Genomic DNA, 27,260 nt, shown 5'->3' on the forward strand with positions numbered 1-27,260 from the left:
GTCTCTAAGGTGCTGCGGGACGGCTTGTCGGGATTTGGTTTCGGTCTTGCATCGTTCTTGTGCTGGCAGTGTTACACCTGGCCAGGGATGGAAGTGACGTGTGTGTAAGAGTGAGTGAGGCACAGCCCAGCACGCCACAGAGCCATAGCGGACACCCTGGGGAGATGGAAGTGATGCCTGTGTGTGTGTGTTTGTGAATGTGTGTGCGTGAGTGAACGAGCGAGGTGAAGCCTGGAATGCCACGGGCCATGGGAGACACCTGGGGGAGATGGAAGTGAGATGTGTGTGTGTGTGTGTGTGTGAGACAGAGAGAGAGAGGTGCAGCCTAGTGCACCGTGGGGTGGGGGCAGACACCCAGGGGAGATGGAAGTGACGTGTGTGTGGTACAGCCTGGTGGCCCCCCCGGGCGGAGATAAAAGTGACACGTGTCTGTGTGTAGGGGTGTGTGTGTGTAGGTGTCTGAGTGTGTAGGGGTGTGAGTGTGTGTCTGTGTGTAGGGGTGTGGGTGTGTTTGTGGGTGTGTGTACGTGTGTGTGTAGGTGTCTGAGTGTGAGCATGTAGGAGTGCATGTGTGAGTGTGTCTGTAGGTGTGTGTGTCTGTGTGTAGGTGTCTGTGTAGGTGTGTGTGTAAGTGTGTAGGGTGTGTGCGAGTGTGTAGGGGTGTGTGTGTAGGTGTCTGAGTGTGTAGGGGTGTGCGTGTGTAGGGCTGTGGGTGTGTGTAGGTATGTGTGTAGGTGTCTGAGTGTGAGTGTGTAGGGGGTGTGTGTGTGAGTGTGACTGAGTGTGTAGGGGGTGTGAGTGTGTATAGGTGTCTGAGTGTGTAGGGGTGTGTGAGTGTGTGTGTGTAGGTGTCTGAGTGTGTAGGGGTGTGTGAGCGTGTGTGTAGGGCTGTAGGTATGTGTAAGTGTCTGTGTAGGTGTCTGAGTGTGAGTGTGTAGGGGTGTGTGAGTGTGTGTGTGCTTGTAGGGTGTGAGGGTGTGTGTATCTGTGTGTAGATGTGAGTGTGCCTGAGTGTGTAGGGGTGTGTGAGTGTGTGTCTCTGTGTGTGTGTAGGTGTGTGAGTGTGTGTGTGTAGGTGTGTGAGGATGTGTGTCTCTCTGTGTGTAGGGGTGTGTGCGTCTCTGTGTGTAGGTGTGAGTGTGCCTCAGTGTGTAGGGGTGTGTGAGTCTCTGTGTGTGTGTGTAGGTGTGTGTGTGTGAGAGTGTGTGTCTCTCTGTGTGTAGGGGTGTGTGCGTCTCTGTGTGTAGGTGTGAGTGTACCTCAGTGTGTAGGGGTGTGTGAGTGTGTGTCTCTGTGTGTGTGTGTAGGTGTGTGTGTGTGTGTGTGTGTGTCTCTCTGTGTGTAGGGGTGTGTGCGTCTCTGTGTGTAGGTGTGAGTGTGCCTCAGTGTGTAGGGGTGTGTGAGTGTGTGTCTCTCTGTGTGTAGGGGTGTGTGCGTCTCTGTGTGTAGGTGTGAGTGTGCCTCAGTGTGTAGGGGGGTGTGAGTGTGTGTCTCTGTGTGTGTGTGTGTAGGTGTGTGTGTGTGTGAGTGTGTGTCTCTCTGTGTGTAGGGGTGTGTGCGTCTCTGTGTGTAGGGGTGAGTGTGCCTCAGTGTGTAGGGGGGTGAGTGTGAGTGTGTGTAGGGGTGTGTGAGTGTGTGTCTCTGTGTGTGTGTGTGTAGGTGTGTGTGTGTGTGAGTGTGTGTCTCTCTGTGTGTAGGGGTGTGTGCGTCTCTGTGTGTAGGGGTGAGTGTGCCTCAGTGTGTAGGGGTGTGTGAGTGTGTGTCTCTCTGTGTGTAGGGGTGTGTGCGTCTCTGTGTGTAGGTGTGAGTGTGCCTCAGTGTGTAGGGGGGTGTGAGTGTGTGTCTCTGTGTGTGTGTGTGTAGGTGTGTGTGTGTGTGAGTGTGTGTCTCTCTGTGTGTAGGGGTGTGTGCGTCTCTGTGTGTAGGGGTGAGTGTGCCTCAGTGTGTAGGGGGGTGAGTGTGAGTGTGTGTAGGGGTGTGTGAGTGTGTGTCTCTGTGTGTGTGTGTGTAGGTGTGTGTGTGTGTGAGTGTGTGTCTCTCTGTGTGTAGGGGTGTGTGCGTCTCTGTGTGTAGGTGTGAGTGTGCCTCAGTGTGTAGGGGTGTGTGAGTGTGTGTCTCTCTGTGTGTAGGGGTGTGTGCGTCTCTGTGTGTAGGTGTGAGTGTGCCTCAGTGTGTAGGGGGGTGTGAGTGTGTGTCTCTGTGTGTGTGTGTGTAGGTGTGTGTGTGTGTGAGTGTGTGTCTCTCTGTGTGTAGGGGTGTGTGCGTCTCTGTGTGTAGGGGTGAGTGTGCCTCAGTGTGTAGGGGTGTGTGTGTGAGTGTGTGTAGGGGTGTGAGTGTGAGGCGCGGCCCGGCAGCCCGGGGGAGGATCGCGCCCCGCGCCCGGCCCGGCCCGCTAGGACCCAGGGGGCGGTGGACTCCGCCCGGCGCAGGAAGTGACTCGGGGCCGCCGCCGCCGCCGCCGCCGCTGGGACTGGAGCGCTGCGCCCCCGCTGCTCCCCCCCCTCCCCGCTGCTCCCGCTGCCCCCCCGCTGCTCCCCCCCTCCCCGCTGCTCCCGCCCGCTGCCGCTGGGGGGTCCCCGAGCCCCGCCGGTGGGGGGCCCCGCTGCTCCCCGAGAGAAGCCGCCCCCCCGCCGCGCCCCACGTGGGAGAAGGTGAGGCCCCCGCGCTGCCAGGGTGCGGGGCGGGTGTGGGTCCCTGCCGGGCCGGGGGGTGCAGGGGACAGTGGTCGCTGGAGGAGGCGGGGGAGACCCCCAGCAATGGGGCGGGGGGATTCTGGGGCTCGGGAGACTGAGCTGGGCTGGGGGGGACCCTGGGGGCGCTGGGGGGTAAGGGGGAGCGGAGGTGGAGGGGACCCCGAGGCTGTGGGGCGCTGGAGGAGGCGGGGGAGACTCCCAGCAATGGGGCAGGGGGATTCTGGGGCTCGGGAGACTGAGCTGGGCTGGGGGGGACCCTGGGGGCGCTGGGGGGGTAAGGGGGAGCGGAGGTGGAGGGGGCCCCGAGGCTGTGGGGCGGTGGAGGAGGTCGGGGGAACGGGGGACATGGGTGGGGGTGAAGGGAAGCAAAGGGTGCGTGGGGGGCCTGGAAGGAGGCAGGATACGGAGGGGGGATGGGGAGAGACCTGGGCAGCCCCCCCAGCTCTTGGGTTGTGAGGGGGGGAGGGGCTGCCCCCCAGCAGCAGGAGGGGGGCTGGATCGTTTCCCCTAGAAATGACCCCACACGTGGCAGAAGGGGCCGAGCAGGGCATAGCCCCCCAAAGGCCTCAGCGGCTCCAATGCAGATTCCACCTCCCCACCCATATCCTGCCCCCCCAACCCCCTTTGTAAAGCAAACTCGGATGGTGGGTCTGCCCCGCTAAGAGCTTGGGGGGCGACCGGGCTGGTGCAGATCCCGCTGTGATGGCTGGGGGTGGGGGGGCGGTTCTGTGTCAACAGCAGGCAGGGACTCCAATTAGTATTTCGGTTGGGTTCGTTCCGGCGTTCGACATTTCGCTTTCCTTTCGGGTTCCAGCCCCCCAAAGAAATCGAATCCGAGCCCAGGGCCCTGGGTGAGCCCCTCGTGGGGCGGCGCTGCGGAAAGGCGGCCGCTGCTGTTCTTTCCTAGCTCCCCTGCTCCGTGCGTGTCCCCCGAGCTTTTGTAGTGTTTTACGCCCCGTTTCCCGGAGCAGCCTGAGTAACGGCTTGGCGCGGTTCCCTTGGACCTCTGCGGCGCAAGGTGTCCTCGCGGCCTGGGAGCTGCCTTTCAGCCCTCGCGGGTGCTGCTGGGACTGCCCGTCCGGTCTGTGCTGGTTCACGCACCCGGGGCGCGACATTCCCAGAGGTTCGGTCTGTTCCCGTTCTTACTGAGCTGCGGCTCATCGGCCAGGGAGCCAAGAAACGGGCCGATCCTCTTTGGAGCTTTCCTCCCTCCCGACGCTGCAGCGTCACAGGGCACCAATACGTTACCTGGGAGACTGGCCCCGTCGCGGTCAGTCTTCTGGGGATGGATTTCACACGCCCAGCGGGAACACGCAAAGTCGAATTATCGGGGTGGACAGTTGACCCCATACTCCTCGTTCTCAGGGGGAGAAAAGGAGGTGGAGAGGAGAGTTTCTCCCTCCTGCCGCCTCCAACGAGAGCGGCCGGTTAAGTCGATCGGAGAGCTGTGGATTCCAGCTGTGCCGTGGCTGGAATTGCGTATCTTCTGCCCTTGCAGCGCTCAGAAGGCGTCCCGGTTCCCCTCTCGATTTCCGACCCCTCGGGCGCCGATTCCGTGACGTCGTTTCCGACTTCTGAGGCCGGCGCTTCCATCGTCGTCCAGGGTTTGGTGTAACGAAATCCTGCCTCGGCTCGTCCTCCTCTGAGGGCGGGGATGGGAGTCGAAGGCCCGGCCCCACGTAGGGCTGTGTCTACGTTGCCCGGAGGTGTCCCGACAGGAGGCTGGGAATGTCCTGTCGGCATCCCAGTCGTCCTCGTGGTACGGAGGTGTCGGCGGAGGGGGTTTTCCGGCGTGTGTCCCCGTTCGGATGGGCCAGATGCCGTCAAAGCCTCTCCTGACAGAACCGTCGGCCGGAGAGACGCGGAAGCTTTGCGCCATGTGCCTTTGAGACGCAGCCTTGGAGAGAAACCGATCTGTCCGCGGTGGGGGACGGGGTCTGGAAGCAGGCGTCGCAGAGTTCCCCCGGGGGGTCTTGGCAGTGGGATCTGCTGGTAACTTCAGCCGGGAAAGGCCCTGGGAGCATGTTCCCTGCCTCGGGCGGAGACAGGAGCTGCCCAGAGGCCGGGGATGGTGGGTAGAGGCCTGTCTAGGGGGAGAAGGTTGGGGACCCAAGCCCCTTGGACTGGAGGGGGAACTGGGGGTGCTGTGGGGGGTAAGGGGGACCCATGCCCCTTGGACTGGGGGGGGAACTGGGGGTGCTGGGGGGGGTAAGGGGGACCCATGCCCCCTGGACTTGGAGTTGTTGTGAATTTCCAGGCCTGGGGAGCATCCCAGCTCTGCTCTCCTGGCTGGGGGTCGGGGAGGCGGAGGACATGTCAGAGACGGTTCCTCTACCTCCCGGCCCCACTTCTGCTCCCCGTGGTCATCCGGCAGCGCCCGCTCCCCCACTCATGTCTCCTGTTCACTCGCTGTCCCGGGGCAGGCCGTTCCCGGCCCCCTCCCCAGCCCAGGGGTGAGCTGGTTGTCTTCTCCTGCGGTGAAAACAGGCTCGCCGGCACTGCTCTGAAAGCGGTGGGGCGTCCAGCCGGCCCCCGCCCCCTTCTCGGTCGGTTCAGCTCACTCGCACCCGGGGAGCCGGTTCCAGCTCAAAACACCCCTCTGAACTGCTTGGCTGGTTCCCGCGAGGTTTGAGTGGCTGCTCCAGTTTCACTGTCAGCCCAGACTGGCCAGTGAGCTCTGGGCCGGGCTGTCGGGGCCGCACGGGAAGGCTGGGCCATGGGCTGTCCCCAGCAGAAGCCCCTGCTGAGTGCTACGGCGGAGGAGGCGGGGGGCACCCTGTGCTCAGGGTGTGGGAGCCCAGGACCCAGCTGGGCTCCCTGGGGCAGATGTTGCTGCCTCCCTCGTGCTCTGGGACCCAGGGTGCCCAGACGCTGCCCGTTGGGGTCTGTGCTGGGGCCGACCATCACCAACGCCTCGCCGGGCCCAGCCAGTGGGGACTCTGCTGTGCTTGGAACCAGCCTCCTGGGGCAGCCCTGGGCTCTGCCCTGGACCGCAGTTGAGGAGAGAGACCTGGGGTATGTGCTAGGGCTGGGCGGGGAGTGACTCTGCCCCAATGGCCCCCACTCACCCCAGCTCAGCTCCCCATGTCTGCGAGCCCGAGAGCAGCTGCCCTGGACTCCACTGTCCCCCCCGCACCATTAGCAGCAGCAGCGGCACCAGGCGCTGGAGGGGGCCTGCCCCTGGGAATGGCAGGGCAGTGACTGGCTGCCCCATGCCGGACAGAGAGAGGGAACCCGGCAGGGGCAGCAGGGGAGTCAGCGAGGAGGGAGGCTCCCAGCCCTGCGCATCCCAGGGCAGGGCAGGTTTCCTGGGGAGGAGCTGATCCTGCCTGGTCCCGGCGCTGGAATGGGGATGGGGTCGGGGCAGCTGCTAGAGCAGCTCCTTGGATTCCGGTCTTTCACGGCGTTTGGCTGAGAGGCTCTGTCCCCGGGGGGCTCCCCGGTGGGCTGTGGGTTTGGTCCCCGTGGGGGGGTCAGGTCTGGGCAGAGATAACACCACTGGGGTTCCCAGCACGGTGCAGTCGAGGGTGTCTGTCTGCAGGGACGGAGCCCGGGGGGGGTTTGCTGGGGTGTTGTGGGTTTGGTCCCCGTGGGGGGGTCAGGTCTGGGCAGAGATAACACCACTGGGGTTCCCAGCGCGGTGCAGTCGAGGGTGTCTGTCTGCAGGGACAGAGCCCGGGGGGGGCTCCCTGGTGTGCTGTGGGTTTGGTCCCCGTGGGAGGGGTCAGGTCTGGGCAGAGATAACGCCATTGGGGTTCCCAGCACGGTGCAGTCGAGGGTGTCTGTCTGCAGGGACGGAGCCTGGGGGGCTCCCTGGTGTGCTGTGGGTTTGGTCCCCATGGTAGGGGTCAGGTCTGGGCAGAGATAACGCCATTGGGGTTCCCAGCACGGTGCAGTCGAGGGTGTCTGTCTGCAGGGACGGAGCCCGGGGGGGGCTCCCTGGTGTGCTGTGGGTTTGGTCCCTGTGGGAGGGGTCAGGTCTGGGCAGAGATAACGCCATTGGGGTTCCCAGCACGGTGCAGTCGAGGGTGTCTGTCTGCAGGGACAGAGCCTGGGGGAAGAGAGGCAGGAAATGACCTAATGCTAATTCAGAAATCGTCCTCCTCACCTGACAGGCTGCAGGGTAACAGCCGCATGTGGCTGTGGGGCGGCTCCTCTCCCAGGGCCGGGGTGAGAAACGGGCTGCAATGGAGCCAGCTCCGGTAGGGGCATTTGGGGAGGGGGCTGGGGGTGGGTTGTGGGTAGAGGGGGAGGGGCAGGAAACGCACAGCACCACATGTGGAAGGGTCAGGTGGAGATAAAACAGCCGGGATTTATGAGCAGACCAGTGGAGGGGCGGGAAATACACAAGGGGTTGCTGGGACTGATGACCCCTCCCTGTGTAATATTACGAGGGTTCTCGGCCAAGCTGAGAGAACCAGCCCTGGGCAAGTTGCTTAGAGCTGGGCCACTTACAGCCCAGGGTGGCGTTTCCTCCCCAGTAAGGAAAACCAAGCCCTCCACAAAATTCCTCCTGGTGCCCGTCCGGCCAGCCAGCAGCTGCACAAGCAAACCCACAGGTTCTCCAGCTGCTCCTAATGCCCAGACCCGCAACTCTCCTTACTCGGGTGAGGGGCTGTGAGAACCTATTTCACCAAATCCACACAGGTGCTTCCAGCCCCGCCAGGGACCAGCCAGATATGCACTTAGATCTCACCTACAACAGCACACGGGGCCGGTCCTGTAGCGTCTCACCTCTGAAGGGTTATTGGCGACGAAAGACAGAACAGGGCGGGAGAGAAAAATGGTTAAAGTGGGAAATTACATGCGGCAGTTACGGGCATTGCTGCAGGCCAGGCACGTCACAAGCTGCTGCTCTTGAGCGTCTCTGAAAGGGCACCCCACGAGGGATGGCCTAGTCCAGGCAGGCTTAGTTCCTGGTGGCTGGAGAGCAGGATGGCCACGGACGGGGTCCTACGGAGGGGGGAATCCCTTTCTTCACGCGGGCAGTGGAGGTGCACCCCAGCCGGTTGCCGGGCGTGGCGTGGCATTCCGCCCTTGGCCTCCTCCCAGGCGACCAGTCGCAATCAGTTTCCTTAAAATGGGGATTCAACATCCCCTTGTTCAGCCCAGATCCCCTGACCGGGGTCTTTGCCCACGAGCCGATGCTCCAAAATATCTGTTAGTCTATACGGTGCCACAGGACTGCTTGTTGTTTTTGAAGGTACAGTACAGACTAACTTGGCGCCTCCCATTGTGAATCTCAGCCCTGGGACATTTCTGATGCAGGCGGAGAGCCAAGCTCGGTAACTTTACATACAAAAGTGGCACAGCCATACAAACAGCGCACACGGATTCAGCGACTCACCAGCTTTCACGAGAGCTTGGCCCCTCCCTTGGCCCACCCGGCAGGAGATTCACTGCAAACTTAACCCAGAAAAGGTTTTCATGTTTGTTGTAAAAACCCAGTAGCATCACACCCTGCCCTCAGCTCTGCCTCCCAAGTCCGCCTGTGCCTAGGAGGCGTGTGGGGAATGAGGGGCGAGGGGCTCTCACCTTCTCTTTGGTCGCGGCAGTCTCCTGGCAGCTTTGAGCATCTGCTCCTCTGGCCCTCCGGAGCTGCCCTCTTTTTATGCTTCTTCCCCCGCACGGCTGGTGGGGCTGTGGCTGGGGCAGCCGGCGCTGAGCGGGGGCACCTCTTGTTGCAGATGGCGGTGACCTTCGAGGAGGTGGCTGTGTACTTCACCCCGGCGCAGGGGCTGCTGCTGGGCCCGGCTCAGAGAGCCCTCTACCGGGACGTCATGCTGGAGAACTACCAGACGGTGACCTCGCTGGGTAAGGGCGTCCCGGCCGCTCGGTTATTACAAGTGGTGGGGTCTGTACTTCTGAGCCTGGTCAGGTTCTGCCCTGTCGGGTACGTTAGAGGGGAGTGGGGGACACACCCGAGAGCTGCAGTGTGAGAGCCGTTCCCTGCCACGCCTCCGCCAGCCGGGGAGGGGAGTCATGGGACTAAACGTGGATGTGCCCCTTGACACCCTCCCCTCCAGCTCCCCCGGTTGCAGGAGCAGCTCTCACCCGTCATTCCACCGCGGCCCCCTTTGGCAGCCCAAGTTGCTGCAGAGCCCTGGGAGCAGGGCATGAAAGCAGCTGGAGACAGCAGAGCTGCAGCCGGGAAGGGCAACGCACAATGCGAGCTGCAGATGGATATTTGAGCAACAGCAAGGAGGAGGTCAGGGTGGGGTGGTGCTCCGGCCTGGGTGGAGCGTCCCTGCCTGTGGCCCTGCTGCAGATAGGGTGGAGGAGGACCCATCCTCAGCGGCCCAGCCGAGGAGTGCTACAGGCAGGGGCGCTCTGGCCTGAAGGAGTCAGTCCCTGTCCCCGGTTACCCTGGGTGCGCTGCAGCTGGGGACAAGCCAGCCAAGCCGAAGCAGCCCTGGTCCCAGCGTGCTGCCGGCAGGGGCGCTCCAGCCTGGCCAGAGTAGTCCCTGTCTGTGTGGGGGCTGCTCCAACCCAGCTGGGCTGGGGGGACCTCCTGAGTTCCCCCTTCCAGCTTGCCAGTCGCTCCTCCCTTCTGAGGGGCTGGAGCTCCCCACTGCCTGTGGCACGCGGGGGGCCACCCCAGCCCACACTGGTTAAGCCATAGCCGGTTAAGTGGCTAACCTTTAACATCCCCAAACCTCGACGCTTTTTTGTCTCGGTCTTCACAGACCGGGCAGTGGAGTATGGGGAGGGAGTGGACAGCCTCCTAAGAACAGCTTAAAGACGTTTCAGGCAAGCCGGACGTGCACACGTCCATGGGGCTGGATTAGATGCCCAGGAGGGAGCTGAGGGAGTTAGCTGATGTGATTGCAGAGCCAATGGCCGTTATCTTTGCCGACTGCTGGCCGTCGGGGGAGCTCTCAGGTGATTGGGGAAAAAAGGTCGACCTAGTGCCCACCTTAAAAGAGAGAAGGAGGTTCCCGATTCTCTGCAGACTGGTCAGTCTCATCTCAGTCCCTGGAAGACTCATGGCAGGGATCCTCAAGGAATCCGTTCAGAAGCACGTGGAGGAGAGGGAGGTGAAGAGGAACAGCCAACATGGATTTGCCGAGGGCGGTCATGCGTGACCTTCTGTGACAAGATAGCTGGCTCTGTGGATCTGGGGAAAGTGGTGGGTGTGATAGGCCTTAGCCTTGCTAACTTCTTTATCCAGTCTCTCCCAGCAGAGCTTCTCAGCATTTTTTCTTTTTATGGAGTACCCCTTTCTCAAAAACACCTGTAAGTACCCCCAGACTTCTCTCGCACACCCCTAAGGGTGTGTGTACCACGGCTTGAGAGACGTGGGCCTGTGATAATCTGAGTTCTTGAAACGAGCACCGTTCCACCCATCCAGGTTACTGTACCCTTTGCAGGAGTCAGATTTGTTTTGCATCCCACCAAGTTACACCTCACTGAAGAACGACTTACTTACAAATGTGCACGAATATCCCAGCAGGGCACTGCTGAAAGCTTGCTGCCTTTCTACCAGCTCCTTACCCACGAAAGGAACTGGAATAGAAATATCGTACTTACCTTTCAGCTTTAGGCATATGAGACAGATGAAACAAGTCATTGTCTGAATGAGTTCTCAGATTGCACTGACTTGACGAGTGTTTTTATGTAGCCTGTCTTAAAACTAGGCAAATCTCTAGATAAGCTGATATACCCCCCTGGATGACTGGTGTACCCCCACGGGGACAGGTACCCTGGTTAAGAAACATCGTTCTCCTAGTGTTCTCTCTGCTACTATTGTCTCCTAGTGTTCTCTCTGCTACTACTGTCCACTAGCGTTCTTGCCGGCAAATTACAGTAGTATGGCCTGAGTGAATGGACTACAAGGCGGGTAGAAAGCTGGCTGGGGCGTCGGGCTCAGTGGATGGTGATCAAGATCTCGATGTCAAGTGGCAGCTGGTATCACGTGCAGTGTCCCCGGGGGTCCGTCCTGGGGCCAATTTTGTTCCAATTCTTCATTCGCGATCCAAGCGATGGCTTGGTGTGCGTCCTCGGCCATTCTCAGAGGTGGCGGACGGCAGAACGAGGAGCACTGGTCTCCGGTTGCAGCGGGGGAGGCCGCGGTTGGATATTAGGAAGAACTATTTCCCTAGGAGGGTGGGGAGGCACCAGGATGGGTTAGCTAAGCTTGGTTTATGCTAGGCAAGTGAAGTCGACAGCAGATGCACAATTCTAGCTGGGCAACTGCGATGGCTAGGATTGACTTATCTGCAGTCGACTTACCTGGCCCTCCGCACAGAGGGAGGTCCATCGACTCCCTTGTGGCTCATGGTATCGAGGAGTACCGGCGTCGACGGCTGACCCCACATGGTTTGATTTCATGGGTCTCTACCAGGCGCGTGAAATAGAACTCTGGAAGGTTGACCCCGTGTTGTCTAGACGTGCCCGTGGGAGGGGGAGAATCTCCATCCCGAGACGTGTGTAAGTCCCAGCTTGACCAAGCCCTGGCTGGGATGACTTAGTTGGGGTTGGCCCTGCTTTCAGCTGGGGTTGGACTAGTTGGCTGCCTGAGTTCCCGTCCGGCCCTGCCAGTCAATGAGTCTGTGACCCAAAGCCTGAGGCCAATCCCGGCCGTCAGCCCGGGGTCGAGGGGCTCGGGCTTCCAGTTCAGCCCTGGACTTGGGGTGCTCAGGGTTTGGCTTCATCTCAGCCCTAGAGATCTCATTAACATGTTGTGGTGACTCTTTCTCCGGGCCTGGTCACCATTTCAGGCCTGCTGTCCTGCCTGCACTAGTTCTCGCCCACGGTCCTGATCGAGGTGCACCCCCCTCTTCGTGGGACTAGCTCCACCTGCGTGGAGAGGTCTGGGCTCTGGAGGTGCAGACACAGGCAGGGATTTAACGCCAGAGCTGTGTGTGCCTCAGCAAGTCCCCCTGAGCCCCCAGGTCCTGAAAACTCTGAATAAGGCTCAGCCAACTCCCCTTCCCCCAGAGATCCGCCTCTCTGAGTGGAGATCAGTCAGCGCATTTCCGTCTGTTCAGATCCCCGAATCCCCCCCCGAAAACCATCAGCCGAGTTAAACTGCGGATCATAGAATCCTAGAACTGGAAGGAGTCTCGAGAGGTCACCAAGTCCAGCCCCCTGTCCTCATGGCAGGACCACGCACCGTCTAGACCGTCCCCAATAGGTGTCTGTCTCACCTGCTCTTCAATACCTCCAGTGATGGAGATTCCACAACCTCCCCAGGCCATTTATTTATTCCAGTGTTTAACCACCCTGGCAGTCAGGGAGTTTTTCCTAATGTCCACCTTCAACCTACCTTCTTGCAGTTTAAGCCCATTGCTCCTTGTCCTGTCCTCAGAGGTTCGGGAGAACAACTTTTCTCCCTCCTTGTAGCAATCTTCTGGATACTTGAAAGCTGCTATCACATCCCCTGTCTTCTCTTTTCCACACTAAACAAACCCAGTTCTTTTATTCTTCCCCTTGTAGGTCGTTGTTTTCTAGGCTTTTTAATCATTTTTTGTTACTCTTCTCTGGACTTTCTCAAATTTGTCCACCTCTTTCTTGAAACGTGGTGTCCAGAACTGGACACAACACTGCAGTTGAGAACTTCTCAGTACGGGGCAGAGACGAATTATTATTCTGAGGTCCTGTTTACAACACTCCTGCGAATACATTCCAGAATGATTGTCTCATTCTGCCGTTCTTTCTTTCAGCAGTATTACATGGTTGGCTCATGTTGAGCTTATGGTCCAGTATGACCCTTACGTTTATTTCCACAATGATTTCCTCCTTTGTGTGTGTGTGTGTGTGTGTGTGTGTGTGTGTGTGTGTGTGCGCGTGCGCGCTCCTCCGTAAGTGGAGTACCTGGCATTTGTTCTTCCCGACTTTCATCCTATTGGCCTGAGACCCTTTTTCCAGTGTGTCCAGATCATTTTGAATGCTAGTCTGTGATGGAGTGGGGGATACCTGTGTGTATGTGAGTGGCTCACAGAGGGTGGGGGGCTCCTGCTGAGGGTAACCCTGACGACCAGGTAACACCTTTGTACTGCAGACAAAGGAGGAGGTGGAGCCTGAGGGGTTTGAATTGGAACTGGGAGTTGGGAAGCAGTTAGTCTGGGCTGGGAGAGAGAGACAAAGGAGGGGGCCAGGCCCCAGCTCTGGGGGCCCCTCGGGGCCTCCTCTCCCCAACATGGATTGGACTGGCTGTCTCGGCCTGCTGTAGTGACTCCTCTGTACGATGCTGTGTCCTGTCGGCTAATAAACCTGCTGTTTTCCTGCTGAGTGAGAGACTCTCCTGCCTGCGGACGGGGTGCAGAGCTTGGGGGACCCCAGAACCCCATCACACTGGTGTCAGAAGTGGGATGTTCTGCACCCCGAGGATGGAGCATCCAGCAGTAAGTGACCGGGGCCCCGGAAGAAGTGGGGCCTGCGAGACCCAGGTGTGCTGAAGGGCAGTGAGGTGCAGTTCCCCAAGGCGGAGGGGCCTGCGGCCGAACCCAAGCAACTGCGGTCGTGGTCCTCGAGAGGGGTTACTCCTGGGAATCTGTTGGAGTCGGTCCCAGAAGGTGGAGGGGCCGAGGGCCCAACCCCCAGGAACAAGTGACCCCTGAGGAGGCTGACGCTGAATGAGTTCTTCCCAAGACAGGGTGCTCATGGTCCCTGAGAGCGGGTGTCACACTGAAGAAGGGGTTCCGCTGGGAGTCTGTTGGAGTCGGTCCCAGAGGGCGGAGGGGCCTACGGCCTAACCCTGGGCAGCTTGTGACCCGCAAGGAGCCTGGCACACTGAAGGGATTCTTCCAGGAATCGTGGGGTGCAGAGGGCATCAGCCTGAGAGCCTGCAACCACGCTGAGCAACTCCACTGTGAAGTGGCAGCACCTGGAAACTGAATCGAGATTAAAGAAGCTGGACAAGGCAGCGTGGATGTGCAGTGGCAGAGCTGAGGGTTAAGAAAAATCCTGCAGAGGTGAGCCCGGATCGGGGCAGGGAACCCTGGACTGCCTGGAGCTCTGAACCGAGTGGCCTGCCGCAGCTCAAGGAGGGAAGGAGCGATTCCAACCCATCATCTACCAGTGGCCAAGACAGACCTGCGAAGAGTTTTCCAGGCCTGGGCCGAGGAAGGTGCCTGTGTGTCTGTGCAGGAAAGCAGCTGATCCACTGGGAATGGCAAGTTGTCTGTGAGAGAAGCTGCTTCACCTTCTGTGTGTGTGTGGAGACCAGCCGGGGGGCTGGGACAAAGGAGAAAGTGTCTCCCATTGTCTGTCTGTGTTAAACAGCAGCAGCAGCAGCCTGGGGAGAGAGCAGAGCCTGCGTTTGGAAAAGGTGCCAATGAGGAAACTAGCCCATTGTCTAAGGAGGATTCCCCAGCCTGGGGTGGCTGGAGAAGGATCCACCAGAAGAGAGCATTCCAGGTGTGTGTCTGAATCCAGCCATGGGGGCTGGAGCAGAGGGAATGGCTCTGGGATGGGCAGTGGTGTCCCTGCTAAGGACACTGGTCCTTGGTGCAAGAAAAGTGCTTCTGCTTCTGGGGAAGTGAATCCTTTGCCTGAGCCTGTGAGGGCTCCAGATGGAGCCAAGATCCCAGAGCTGGATCTGAGAGCAGCTGAAGCCCAGATGGGAAGTGGGCCTACCTCTGTGTCTCTCAGGGGGGATGATGCTTTAACTCGGTCTGATCCAGTTAGTATCATCAGGGAACCCCAGAGACCAGATTATTCTGGTACTTGTTCTTTGCCTGATGCTGAGGTGTTACTGGGAGGGGGTGAGAGGACTCTGTCCTACCAGAGTCATCCTCTCGCCAGGACACAAGAACAGACGGGCAATGGAGTTACGCTGACTGATGAAATAAAGGAGCTGGTAGCAGAGGGGAGGAAAGGGATCCTAACCTTCTGTCCGGTGGTACTGGCTGTCTGCCTGGAGGGGGATTACGTGGGAATCTGCCTAATGGGCCAGAAGTGATCCTGGGTGTAGGTGAAACCCAGGAGCTGGTTGTGGCTCAAGGGTGCAGTGCCCCCGTGGAGGCAGACAGGGGTGAGTTATTGTTTGGGGAAGCTCTTGAGGAAGAGAATTTCCCTGAAACTTTTCCTGACCCGTCTGTGGGGACTGCAGAAAATGGGAGTGAGGTGGAGGAGAGTGAACAGGAAAGGTGCTTGTCTGTAAGAGCCAGAGCCAGACCTTTGCCTGGGGAGAAGTTTGTTTCAGCTCCTGATGGCCAGGACCTGCCTGAGTGTGAAACCACTGGCTGTGCTCTGGAAGGGTCCAAAGCAGGCAGTGTAAAAGTTTCTCAGGAATTGGAAGTTGATGCAAGTAAAGTGAAAACTATCAGGGAGTGTGAGCAGCCCTGTGAGAACCAAGTAAAACAGCTGCACAGCCAATCTCTGTAGAATGCAGGAGAGGTGCAGCAATTCCCCATCTCCAAATGCTAGAAACACTTATATTCTCACACTGGACTCCAATTCTGATTCCACGGGGAGGCAGAAGTTGGAGGTAAAAGGACAAAGGAGCTGTGGGCCTGGTGGGCCAGTAAGAGATAAACAGGGATTCCTTCATGTGGATTCTGCGTCTGGGACTCACAAAACAACTCTCAGAAAGCAGTTTGGTTTGCAAATTTCCAGACTGGCTGGAAGGGGGCCGTCTTCCTGAGATCATCAATGGCCCAGCCCTTGTTAGAAGGGAGGGCACACCCAGAGAGATCAGATTTCCACCCCAGGGGGCAAGGGAGAAGATTAGAACTTGATGGTGCTAAGAAAGGCCTCAGCCATTTATCCCCAAAATACCAGATTCTCAAGGAGGTTACACAAAAGTTGTGGTCTACCAAAGAGCAACGTAAACGTACAGTTGCAATGGGTTTGTTCTGTTACGCACGCTGACTGCTGTAACCAAGGGGTGCTGCTACCAAAAGCTGTAGAATTGTACCATGTACTGAATGTTTGAAAAGAGCCATGTGACATGATGACATTGATGTATAAGCATGAGTTGTATGTTGAAGGAGTCTGTAACTCTGAAATGTCACCATTGTTCCCTGTAACTAGTCTTGCAACCTCTGACATGAGGAGGAACATTCCAAACCTATTGTGTGGCATGGAAGGGGAAACTGAGGCACACAGCCATTGTGGTGGTCTGGCTAAATGCCAAGGGTGGAAGCATTTGTACGTTCCGTTACTGGACTGTAACTGAATTCCAGACATTGGGCAGAGCAGCTGTATGGACTGGTGGTCAGATGGGGCAGGACCCAGACCACAAAAGACCTGTTTGATCTGTTGGTGCTGCAGCATCTGTATGGGCTCTGCCCACCCAACTTGAGAACGTGGCTGACGGACCGGGGCCGAAGCAGTGAGACCGACCAACCCAAGGGAACTAAAGGGACTTGCCCGGCTGCATCACATGAAAAGGGCCAATACCAACCTCCTGAGTTGGAGCCTCCCCCAGCAGGACTATGACGTGGAGGTGGTGCACATCAAGGGGAGCACTGAGGGTACAGCCAATGCCCAGTCACGAGGGGAGGGCCCCAAACTTCCCCAGGTCACTGGCTGAGTGACCCCGCTCAGTTCGGTCTGGAAGGGGGGAGAGATGTGATGGAGTGGGGGATACCTGTGTGTGTGTGAGTGGCTCACAGAGGGTGTGGGGCTCCTGCTGAGGGTAACCCTGACGACCAGGTAACACCTTTGTACTGCAGACAAAGGAGGAGGTGGAGCCTCAGGGGTTTGAATTGGAACTGGGAGTTGGAAGCAGTGAGTCTGGGCTGAGGGAGAGAGAGACAAAGGAGGGGGCCAGGCCCCAGCTCTGGGGGCCCCTCGGGGCCTCCTCTCCCCAACATGGATTGGACTGGCTGTCTCGGCCGGCTGCACTGACTCCTCTGTACGATGCTGTGTCCTGTCGGCTAATAAACCTGCTGTTTTCCTGCTGAGTGAGAGACTCTCCTGCCTGCGGACGGGGTGCAGAGCTTGGGGGACCCCAGAACCCCATCACATAGTCCCAGCTTCCAAAGCACCTGTAACTCCTCCCAGCTTAGGGTCTTCCGCACACTTGGTGAGTGCACTCTCTGTACCCCTGTCTAAACCACTGAGGAGGGTATTGAACCAGTCCCTGCAGACCTTACGCACAGTGGGAACTTTAATCCAAACAATTATACCCACGCCTCAGAGCATCTCCATCTAGGCTGCATTTCCCTACTTGGTTAATTGGAAGAACATGCACGACTGTATCAGATGTGTTCCTAAGCTCAAGACAGATCACATTTATCGCTTCCCCCTCATCCACAAGGCTTGTTACCCCTTCAGACAAAGCTATCGGGCTGGTTTGACGTGTTTTGTTTTTCACAAATCCATAATGGCTACGTCTACACGTGAACCCTACATCGAAGTAGCCTATTTCGATGTGGCGACATCGAAATATTTCGATGAATAACGTCTACACGTCCTCCAGGGCTGGCAAAGTCGATGTTCAACATTGACGTTGCGCAGCACCACATCGAAATAGGCCCTGCGAGGGAACGTCTAAACGCCAAAGTAGCACACATCGAAATAAGGGTGCCAGGCACAGCTGCAGACAGGGTCACAGGGCGGACTCAACAGCAAGTCGCTCCCTTAAAGGGCCCCTCCCAGACACACTTTCACTAAACAGCGCAAGATACACAGAGCCGACAACTAGTTGCAGACCCTGTGCATGCAGCATGGATCCCCAGCTGCAGCAGCAGCAGCCAGAAGCCCTGGCGTACGGGCTGCTGCACACAGTGACCATAGAGCCCCGCAAGGGCTGGAGAGAGAGCGTCTCTCAACCCCCCAGCTGATGGCCGCCATGGAGGACCCCGCTATTTCGATGTTGCGGGACGCGGATCGTCTACACGTTCCCTACTTCGACATTGAACGTCGAAGTAGGGTGCTATTCCCATCGCCTCATGGGGTTAGCGACTTCGACGTCTCGCCGCCTAATGTCGATTTCAACTTCGAAATAGCGCCCAACACGTGTAGCCGTGACGGGCACTATTTCGAAGCTGGCGCCGCTACTTCAAAGTAGCATGCATGTGTAGACACGGCTAATGACTGTTACTTATTTTACTCTCTTCTAGGTGTTTGCAAATGGCTTCCGTAATGATTTGTTCCATTAACTTCGCGGGCACAGACGTTAAGATGACTGGTCTCTAATTCTCTTGCTTTTCCTTATTTTCCTTTTTATTGAACGGGGCTTCTATATGCCTTGTCCCTGTTTTCTGGAATCTCAGTTGTTTTACATGACCTTTCAGAGGTAATAGTGAATGGCTCAGATATCTCTTTGAGTATTCTAGGATGCATTTAATCAGGCCCTTGTGGCTTGACGGCGTCTAACATGTGTCTAAGTAATACAAAGCCGCAGAAATGTAGCACTTTAAAGACTAACCAAATGATTTATTCGGTGATCAGCTTTTGTTGGACAGACCCCCTTCATTAGCTCAATCGCATTTCCAGTCCAGACTGACAGCTAGCAGTACAGAGGTCCAAAAAAAAATTGCAATAAAAACTGACAGATCAAGTGCATAGGACTGACGGAGGGGGATGGGGGATGTTAAGTGTCTTGCCTGAGATAATCAATTTTCTTCATGCTTCTAATGTATGGTTTCAAATGCTTTATTGTTACCTTTTATAGCTCTAGCTGGTTTGACCTAATTTTGTGCTTTGGCCTTTCTAATTTTGCTCTGCCTACTTGTTTTATCTGTTTGTCTTCGTTCTTTGTCCTTTCATCCAGTTTCAACTTTTTGTAAGACTCTCGACTGATTTTTTCAGATCATTCAAGGGCTCCTTGTTTTAAGACAGGGTGGTCCCTTGCTATACTTCCTAAATTTCCTGCACAGTGGACTAGTTTGGTCTAGACCCTTTAATACCGTCTCCTTGGCGATGTCTACACTACAGTGCTCTGTTGACAGATGTTACTGTCAGGAGGTATCTTCCGACAAAACTTCTGTGCAGCCACTCACAGAAGCAGGTTTAAAAAGTGATCCGCTCTGTCGACAGAACAGCCGACTGCAAGCACAGCAGCCAGGGCTGCCCGGTAACCGGGAAGCCCTGTCTGTCGACAGAGCGGCCCCCCCTGGAATGTCAGTACGGCTTTTTTGTTGACGGATTCTGTCGTGGGGGAGAGGCAGAAATCTGTCGACAAAAGTGCTGCGTTCTGTTGAGTTACTGGTGACAGAATGCATTTTTAGTGTGGATCCTCCATGAGTTTAGTCGACAAAACCCTCACGTATAGATGTAGCCTTTGAGAAGCTGACAACTGTTTTCAGCTGTTTTTCATCGTGTTTTAGTTTTTTAGTTCCTTTCCTCTTGCGTCCCATGGGAACTTACCTACCAGCTCCATGTGTGTGGTGAAGTTGGCCTTCGTGAAATCCATTGTCTTTATTTTGGTGTTCTGCCTGCCGTTCCTTCGACTCGTGAAATGGTAGATTTCATGATTCTCGCTTTCCCCCAGGCTGCCTCCCGCTTTCACGTTCTCAACCATTTCCTTCCTGGTGGTCGAAATCAGATCTAGAAGAGCATCTCCCCTAGTAGCTTTCTCTGCCTTCCCAAAAAATGTCTCCAGGACGTTCCATGAACTTGTTGGATCATGGGTGTCCTTGCTGACAAACACTCCACCAGTCTTTAGTGCACTCTAATAATGCCTGGTTTCACCCCCCGAGCAGGTCTCTCCATTCCCAAACCTGACCTGATCACCCACCTGGAAGCAGGGGAAGAACCGTGGATCCCGGATGTCCGAGCCTCCGAGGAAAGGAAGCGCCCAGGATGCACTGGCAGAGGTGATGAGTCAGTGTCCCTGACCCAGGAAATATCCAGCAAAAAGTTTTAAATACCCAAAATGTGGCGCAACCTCCCCTCAGTCTATCACCCATGGCTTCCCAAACACCCTGTTAGCTGCGGGGAGTTGACTTCCATAGAATCATAGAACAATAGAGGTGGAAGACACCTAAAAAAGCCATCAAGTCCAGCCCCCTGCCCAAGGCAGGACCAATCCCCTCAGATCAGCCCAGCCAGGGCTTTGTCGAGGCGAGACTTAAACACCTCAAGGGACGGAGGCTCCACTACTTCCCTGGGTAGAACATTTCAATGCTTCACCACCCTCCTAGGGAAAAAGTTTTTCCTAATGTTGAACCTGGACCTTCCCAACCGCAACTTGAAACCATCGTTTCGTGTTCTGCCATCCGTGACCACTGTGAACAGCCTCTCTCCAGCCTCTTTGCAGCCTCCCTTCAGCAAGTTGAAGGCTGTTATCAAGTCCCCCCCGCAGTCTTCTCTTCTGCAGACTAAACAGTCCCAATTCCCTCGGCCTTTCTTCATAGGTCATATGCTCCAGCCCCCTAATTATTTTGGTCGCCCTCCACTGGACCCTCTCCAATGTGTCCACATCCTTCCTATAAATGGGGGCCCAGAACTGGACACAGTACTCCAGATGCGGCCTCACCAAAGCCGAATAAAGAGGAATAATCCCCGTGAGTTTTACTGTGTTTTCCCCTTTTGTACCATCCCAAGCAATGACTCTTGTCTTGGTTTCCCCTGTCTTCCCACACAGGTGGTGGTGATGAGAGGGCAAATCCGCAGCTGGAAGGTCCTATGGAAGCGGAATGGCAGGGGACCTTTTCAAGGAGAGTGGAAGGGATTTTTCCCCCAGGCACAGGACAGAGAAAAGCTGGGAGTAAGTGTCACAGGTCAGAAGGCAAGTTGCGAAAACGCCTGTTGAGGAAAGCCGCTGAATCCATTGACTGTGGGAGGGGAGGCAGTGGTCGTAACAAAAGCACAGTTCAGCAGAAAAATGCTAAGGATAAGAAACCCTATAAGTGCTTGGACTGTGGGAGAAGTTTCAGTCGGAATTCTGGCCTGACTAACCACAGCAGAGTCCACACTGGAGAGAGACCATACACCTGCTTGGACTGTGGGAAAAGCTTCACTCAGCGCTCAGGCCTTATTAACCACAGGAGAATCCACACGGGAGAGAGACCCTATAAGTGCCTGGACTGCGGGAAGACCTTCAGTCAGCACTCAGGCCTTATTAACCACAGCAGAATTCATGCGGGCGAGAGACCCTATAAGTGTGCAGACTGCGGGAAAAGCTTTGATCGGAGCTCCAATCTTGCTACCCATCGGCGTGTGCACACAGGAGAGAGACCGTATAAGTGCCTAGAGTGCGGGAAAAGCTTCAGTCAGCTCTCGGGCCTCATTTGCCATAAGAGAAACCATACGGGCGAGAGACCCTATCGGTGTGTTGAGTGTGGGAAAAGTTTTGGTGTCCCATCAGCCCTTCTTGTACACGAGAGAAGTCACACGGGAGAGAAACCCTATAAGTGCTCGGACTGCGGGAAAAGCTTCAGTCAGCGGTCACGCCTCGTTAGCCATGAGATCATCCACACCGGAGAAGGACCATATAAATGCCTTGAATGTGGGAAAAGCTTCAGCGCACCCTCAGTCCTTATTATACACCAGAGGACCCACACAGGAGAGAAACCCTATAAATGCTCAGAGTGTGGGAAAAGCTTCAGTCAACGCTCTGTCCTGGTTACTCACAGCAGAATCCATACGGGAGAGGGACCATACAAATGCTCTGAGTGTGGGAAAAGTTTCAGCGCGCCCTCAGCCCTGGTTATTCATCAGAGGACCCACACAGGAGAAAAACCCTACAAATGCCAGGAGTGTGGGAAAAGCTTCAGTCGGAGCTCACACCTCATTAGCCATGGGAGAATGCACACGGGAGATGGGCCCTACAAATGCCTGGACTGTGGGAAGAACTTCAGTCAGCGCTCGGGCCTCATTAACCATGGGAGAATCCATACAGGAGATGGCCCATGTAAGTGCCTTGACTGTGGGAAAAGTTTCAGTGTACCATCGGCCCTTCAGATACACCAGAGAACCCACACAGGTGAGAAACCCTATAAATGCCAGGAGTGTGGGATGAGCTTCAGCCAGCGCTCAGGTCTGATCAGCCACAGAAGAATCCACACGGGAGAGAGACCCTATAAATGCTTGGACTGTGGGAAAAGCTTTAAGGGGAGCTCAAATCTTATCACTCATCGGAGACTGCACACAGGAGAGAGACGCTATAAATGCCTAGACTGTGGGAAAAGCTTCAGCCAGCGCTCAGGCCTCATTAGCCACAGCAGAACCCATACAGGAGAGAGGCCCTATAAATGCGTGGAGTGCGGGAAAAGCTTTAGTCAGCACTCGGTCCTTAATAACCATCTGAGGATCCATACGGGAGAGAGACCGTATAAATGCTTGGAGTGTGGAAAAAGCTTTAATCGGAGCTCAAATCTTACTACACATCGGAGACTGCACAAAGGACGGCGATCCAGAATAGCCTGAGCGCAGGCAAAGCTTCAGTGAATGTGCAAAACTGCATTAAGAAAACCACGTCAGTGCCTCTGCTGTGGGATACGTTTTTTGTTCCAAGAGTAAGACTTACGTCAAGTCAGACAGTCAGACAGGAGAGGAGCCCTGTAGATGCTTGGATGATGGGGAAAAAGCTCCAGTAACTACAGGAAACAGATCATTCCGAGCTCATGTTATTCCACGTTTAATAACTGAAAGACCGTGAATGTGGTGGAAGCTTTACTCGGTGCTCGCTTTGGAGGCTCCTCCACACAGGGGAGAAATTCTGTCCATGGCCTGGCTAGGGATGGGCATGTTAAAAATTCCGTTTACTTACTTTCGCGCTCGTCAGGGTCGTTGGCTCCCTGACTCCCGTCTGTGCCTCCCCCGGGCCCGTCTCTGGCAGCTGGTCCAGCAACCACTGACTCTGAGCTGATCAGGAACCCTCTGGCTTAGCCTGATCTACATAAACCCCAAGCCAGGGAGCTGTCTCAGTCAGTCCCTCTTCCCTGCTGCGGCTCTGGCTGCTGAACTGATGGGCTTCCTAGCCCTGCTCACCTGCTGGGGGAAGAGGGAGAGAAATTCCTCCAGGAGTTCCCTCTGTTTGGGTGAAGTCTCCCCCCCGGCCCCGTTTCCCTTCCCTTCTGAGATGTGCTGCCCCTGCCATGGAGGCTGAGAGAGGGGCCAGACCCCCCCCCATTTACTCTGGATAGCTGACCCCACTCTGCATTTTCCAGCAGTTCTCGGCTCCCCCACTGACCTCCAGCTGGTCCCTGCAGGACGAGCGTCTCAGTAGCTGACAGCTCTTCCTCTGAGGTGTTGAATTCCAGGGGACCAAATGTGAAGGGGTCAGGCAGAGTGGGCGTTGGGGAGGAAATGGGTTGAGTGGAGGGGGCTGGTGGCTGTGGGAAGCAGCAGGTGCTGGGAAATCAAGCGTTCTGGACTGTGGGATGAGAGAGGGGAGTCAGCGGAAGAGCAGTGCTACCGCTTGGCTATGTCTGCACTAGCCAAAAACTTCGAAAAGGGCCGTGCAAATGGCCGTTTCGAAGTTTACTAATGAAGCGCTGAAGTATATATTCAGCACCTTATTAGCATGCGGGCGGCCGCGGCGCGTCGAAATTGATGCGGCTCGCCGCCGCGTGGCTCGTCCCGACGGGGCTCCTTTTCGAAAGGACCCCACCTACTTCGAAGTCCCCTTATTCCCATCTGCTCATAGGCCCTTATCCCGTGCCCCACCAGCATTTGGGACTGGTTTTCACAGGGTCTTTTATGGGGGCCTTAAGGTCTAGGGAACCTCACATGCCAACATTTGGACCTCAGGCAGCCTAACAAAGGCCGGCCTGTAACTGCCAACCAATGGTCGGGCTGGACATCCAGGTGGGGTCTCTTCCAAAACAACGGCATGATTTAATCCAGTCCCTTACGTTGTGCCTGTTAGTTAAGAGAAACCTTACACTAGAGTCGTGGAGTAAGCGGTGCAGTCCATGTTGCACAGACCCCTCATACAGACGTGCAAACCCTTCACACGCCGTTGTAATGTAGATCCCGGCCTGTGACAGTGGAACACACAGATCCCCTATTACACGTACGTAGGAAACCAGCCTTACAGCAGAACACCTTTAAAGACGTTCTTGAGTAGGAACGGCCTGTGAAGATGACCCAGCAATGATAGAATTGGCGGGTGGGGGCTAAAGCGGGTTCCGGTGCTGGCAGCCAGCTTTCTTTACAATGTGATCACGGGAGCTGTGCTTACTGCCTGTCTCCTGAACCCCTCCCGACGCCTCTCGCTCTTTCTGGCTCTGTCAAAGATGATTCCCGCTCTCCATGGTGTGTTTTCTCGCTGCCCGGCCTGTTCCTCTGCTCCCTGCCTGCCTCACGGAAGCCTCTCACCTCTCTGCCTTGTCTGCGGTTGGCCCTTTCCCTTGGCTCTGCTCTCAGTGCCAGCTATTTGCATAGGCCCCTCGTGATGGGACGATCCCTGTTTGGCCAATCAACTCCACCTGCCATTGTAGAGATGGTCAGAGCCCCTGAGCTCCCTCTTGAAGGGAAGACTGTCTCATTCCCCGACAGTTTCACGTCGCCCGCGATTGTGCCAAAAGCTTTTCCCTGCCCCGCACTGATTTCCTGAGAGACCAGAATTAAATACTGTATCGTGGCGCTGGAGCAGGGACAGAAATATGCAGTGGGTTTGGTTCTGCGTTGTTTGAGGTGTTGGGGTGAGTTGGAGGGATCCTCTTCCCCTCTCTGCCAGGCTCTGTTTCCCCTCCCTCGGTTGCACCAGAGAGCTTGCCCCTACGTTTTTGCTCTCTGTGCTTAGCAGTCACACTCTGGTTTCTTTGATCCCGTTGACTCTCCGGAGAGCTAATTGTCCCTGAGATGTAGGGGGAATTCAAACAAACCCCAAAGCTCTGCTTCACCCTTTAGAGCTCAAATCCTTCTGTATTTTTATTGGTAAAGTAACTTCTGGGCTTTTTACCAGAATAGATTTTGGGCAGATATTCAAGATTTATCTTGAATAACACATCCGTTTTCATTTCTTGATCTCTTACGTGAGTATGATGATAAAATATTTGCAAATGACCCAACCCAGTAATGAGCAGGGGCCTACGGGAACTTCAGCTAATTTAAAAGAAAATAGACAGATCAGGTGGTTTGACAAAAATGATGAACCAGGATGTTTGCCCCAAGTGGTCTGGAACAAAGAAAGTGACAAACATGCCATGAACCAAAGCAAAAAGCAGTCAAGTAGCACTTTAAAGGCTAGCAAAATAGTTTATTAGGTGAGCTTTTGTGGGACAGACCCACTTCTTCAGACCATAGCCAGACCAGAACAGACTCAATATTTAAGACACAGAGAACCAAAAACAGTAATCAAGGAGGACAAATCAGAAAAAGATAATCAAGGTGAGCAAATCAGAGAGTGGAGGGGTGGGGGGGAAGGTCAAGAATTAGACTGAGCCAAGTATGCAGACGAGCCCCTATAGTGACTCAGAAAGTTCCCATCACGATTGAAACCATGTGTTAATGTGCCCAATTTGAATAGAAAAGCCAGCTCGGCTGCTTCTCTTTCCAGAACGGTGCGATAATTCCTCTTCAGTAACACACATCCCTTGAGGTCATTGACAGAATGCCCCGTTCCATTAAAATGTTGACTAACTGGTTTGTGAATCTGGAGCGTTTTGATGTCTGTTTTGTGCCCGTTGACCCTTTGTCTAAGGGAGTTAGAAGTCTGTCCAATATACAAAGCATCTGGGCATTGTTGGCACATGATGGCGTATAGGATGTTAGTAGAGGAGCATGAGAAAGTGCCCGTGTTTCTGTGAGTAACCTGGTTAGGTCCAGTGATGGTATTTCCAGAGAAGATATGTGGACAAAGCTGGCAGCGGGCTTTGTTGCAGGGAAAGGTTCCAGGACTGGTGTTCCTGGGGTATAGACTGTGGCTGTTAGTAAGGATCCTCATGAGGTTGGGAGGTTGTCTGTAGGAGAGAACAGGCATGTCACCCAGGCCCTTCTGAAGTGTAGCATCCTGATTAAGGATGGGTTGTAGGTCTTTAATAATTCGTTGCAGTGGTTTGAGTTGGGGGCTGTAGGTAATGACCAGTGGTGTTCTGTTCTTGGCTTTTTTGGGCCGATCTTGGAGTAGCTGGTCTCTGGGTATGCGTCTGGCCCTGTCAATTTGTTTTTTTCACTTCTCCTGGTGGGTAATTCAGGTTTATGAATATTTGGTAAAGTTCTTGTAGTTTTTGGTCTCTGTCAGTTGGATCAGAGCAAATGCGATTGTACCTAAGAGCTTGACTGTAAACAATAGATCTAGTCACGTGTGCAGGATGGAAACTAGAAGGGTGTAGATAAGTGTAGCGATCAGTAGGTTTTCGGTACAGTGTGGTACTGGTCAGGCCATCCTTGATTAGTACTGTAGTGTCCAGGAAATGTATCTCTTGCATGTTGTAATCGAGGCATAAGTTGATGGTGGGATGTAGATTGTTAAAGTCCCTGTGGAATTCTTCTAGAGCCTCTGTACCATGGGTCCAAATCATAAAGACGTCATCAATGTATCTTAAGTAGATACACTGATTATCACCTTGACTATCTTTTTCTGATTTGTCCCCCTTGCTTACTGTTTTTGGTTCTCTGTGTCTTAAATATTGAGTCTGTTCTGGTCTGGCTGTGGTCTGAAGAAGTGGGTCTGTCCCACGAAAGCTCATCACCTAATAAACTATTTTGCTAGTCTTTAAAGTGCTACTTGGCTGCTTTTTGTTTTGATAGTGTACAGACTAGCACGGCTCCCTCTCTGTTACTATGCCATGAACCGTGGAAGGTCGTGTGTAAGGTGGTTATCCCTGATTGTGCATCTCCATCTATAAGTGTTGGGGTGCCTTGCTGTGAGTCTTTGTCTGGTCAGGGGAGAGGAAAGTGGGGGGCTGCTGCCTGACCTGGTCCGGTGTAAGGGACGTTCATGTGGTAGGTACCTGTCGAGTTAGTGGAGCTGCCAAGTGACATGGGGATAGAAAAGGTAAAGCAACTAGCAGGCAGCGTGACCCAAATCCAACGTCTAGGGGCATATGCATAAGCCTATAAAAGGTCCTTCGTCCCGTCTGAGATAAGTAGAGCTTTGAAGTGCAGATTTGTGCAGTTAGAGAATTAGAGGCAGGTAGCGATTGTGCTTGTCTGTGTTCACCTGTATCTTAGTGGAGCTCAACAGTGTGACCAGATGGTTCCTGTCTGCCACTGTGGCTACATTTACGCTACCACAGAAAATCGACTGAAGCTACGCAACTCCGGCATGTGATTAACATAACGAGTCGACCTACCTTAAGTCAAGTTACTTCACAGCCACAAGGCACCACCCGGAGAATACCCGCTGTCCAGAAGCTGCTACAGTGGCATAAGAGGAGCTCGTGGGCCCCAATCCTGTTGTCTCGGATCTGCTTAAGCTTCAGAAGGGAAGTTTGAGTCGCAGGACTGAGGTCTCCAGCTCCGGTCAAGCTCCTCCTGGCATTGGCCTATCACCTCGGGAGCTTGTTCTGAAGGAACTTATGGACGCTCATCTCTGCTGTGAACCCGGCCCTAGAACTCTCTTTGTGCCCCTATGTAAATGCTTTTCTTTTTTGAATAAATTTCAGTTTAGATAAGAACGGGCTGTGAGTGTGTGGCGGGGGGGGACCGGGGGGTAAGATCTAAAATATTCATTAACCTGGTGCGTGGCATGTCCAGTCCTTTGGCTGGCTGGGTAGGTGGCGGGATTGTTTTAAGGGGCCTGTGTTTCTGGGTAACCAGTAAGGTATTGTAAAAGCT

The 27,260-nt window shown here is 55.3% G+C and overlaps 1 protein-coding gene across 3 annotated transcripts in view; it reads left to right on the forward strand.

Annotated features, from left to right (window-relative positions):
- The window catches only part of LOC142024757 (uncharacterized), a 30,464-nt gene extending 3,345 nt beyond the window's left edge, over window positions 1-27,119 (forward strand). Inside the window, exons 1-4 of one of the 3 annotated variants that reach the window (XM_075016957.1) lie at window positions 2,518-2,651; window positions 8,381-8,507; window positions 19,292-19,405; window positions 20,176-27,119. In XM_075016957.1, the coding sequence (XP_074873058.1) occupies window positions 8,381-8,507; window positions 19,292-19,405; window positions 20,176-21,959 (2,025 nt within the window). In that variant the 5' untranslated portion in view covers window positions 2,518-2,651 and the 3' untranslated portion in view covers window positions 21,960-27,119. Of the gene's footprint in view, window positions 1-2,517; window positions 2,652-4,642; window positions 4,765-8,380; window positions 8,508-19,291; window positions 19,406-20,175 lie in introns of those variants that run through there. The other 2 variants (XM_075016956.1, XM_075016955.1) reach the window with 2 other exon arrangements.
- The last annotated feature ends 141 nt before the right edge of the window (window positions 27,120-27,260 follow it).

The sequence above is a fragment of the Carettochelys insculpta genome, chromosome 22 (genome assembly GCF_033958435.1).
Source record: "Carettochelys insculpta isolate YL-2023 chromosome 22, ASM3395843v1, whole genome shotgun sequence".
Taxonomy (NCBI): domain Eukaryota; kingdom Metazoa; phylum Chordata; order Testudines; family Carettochelyidae; genus Carettochelys; species Carettochelys insculpta.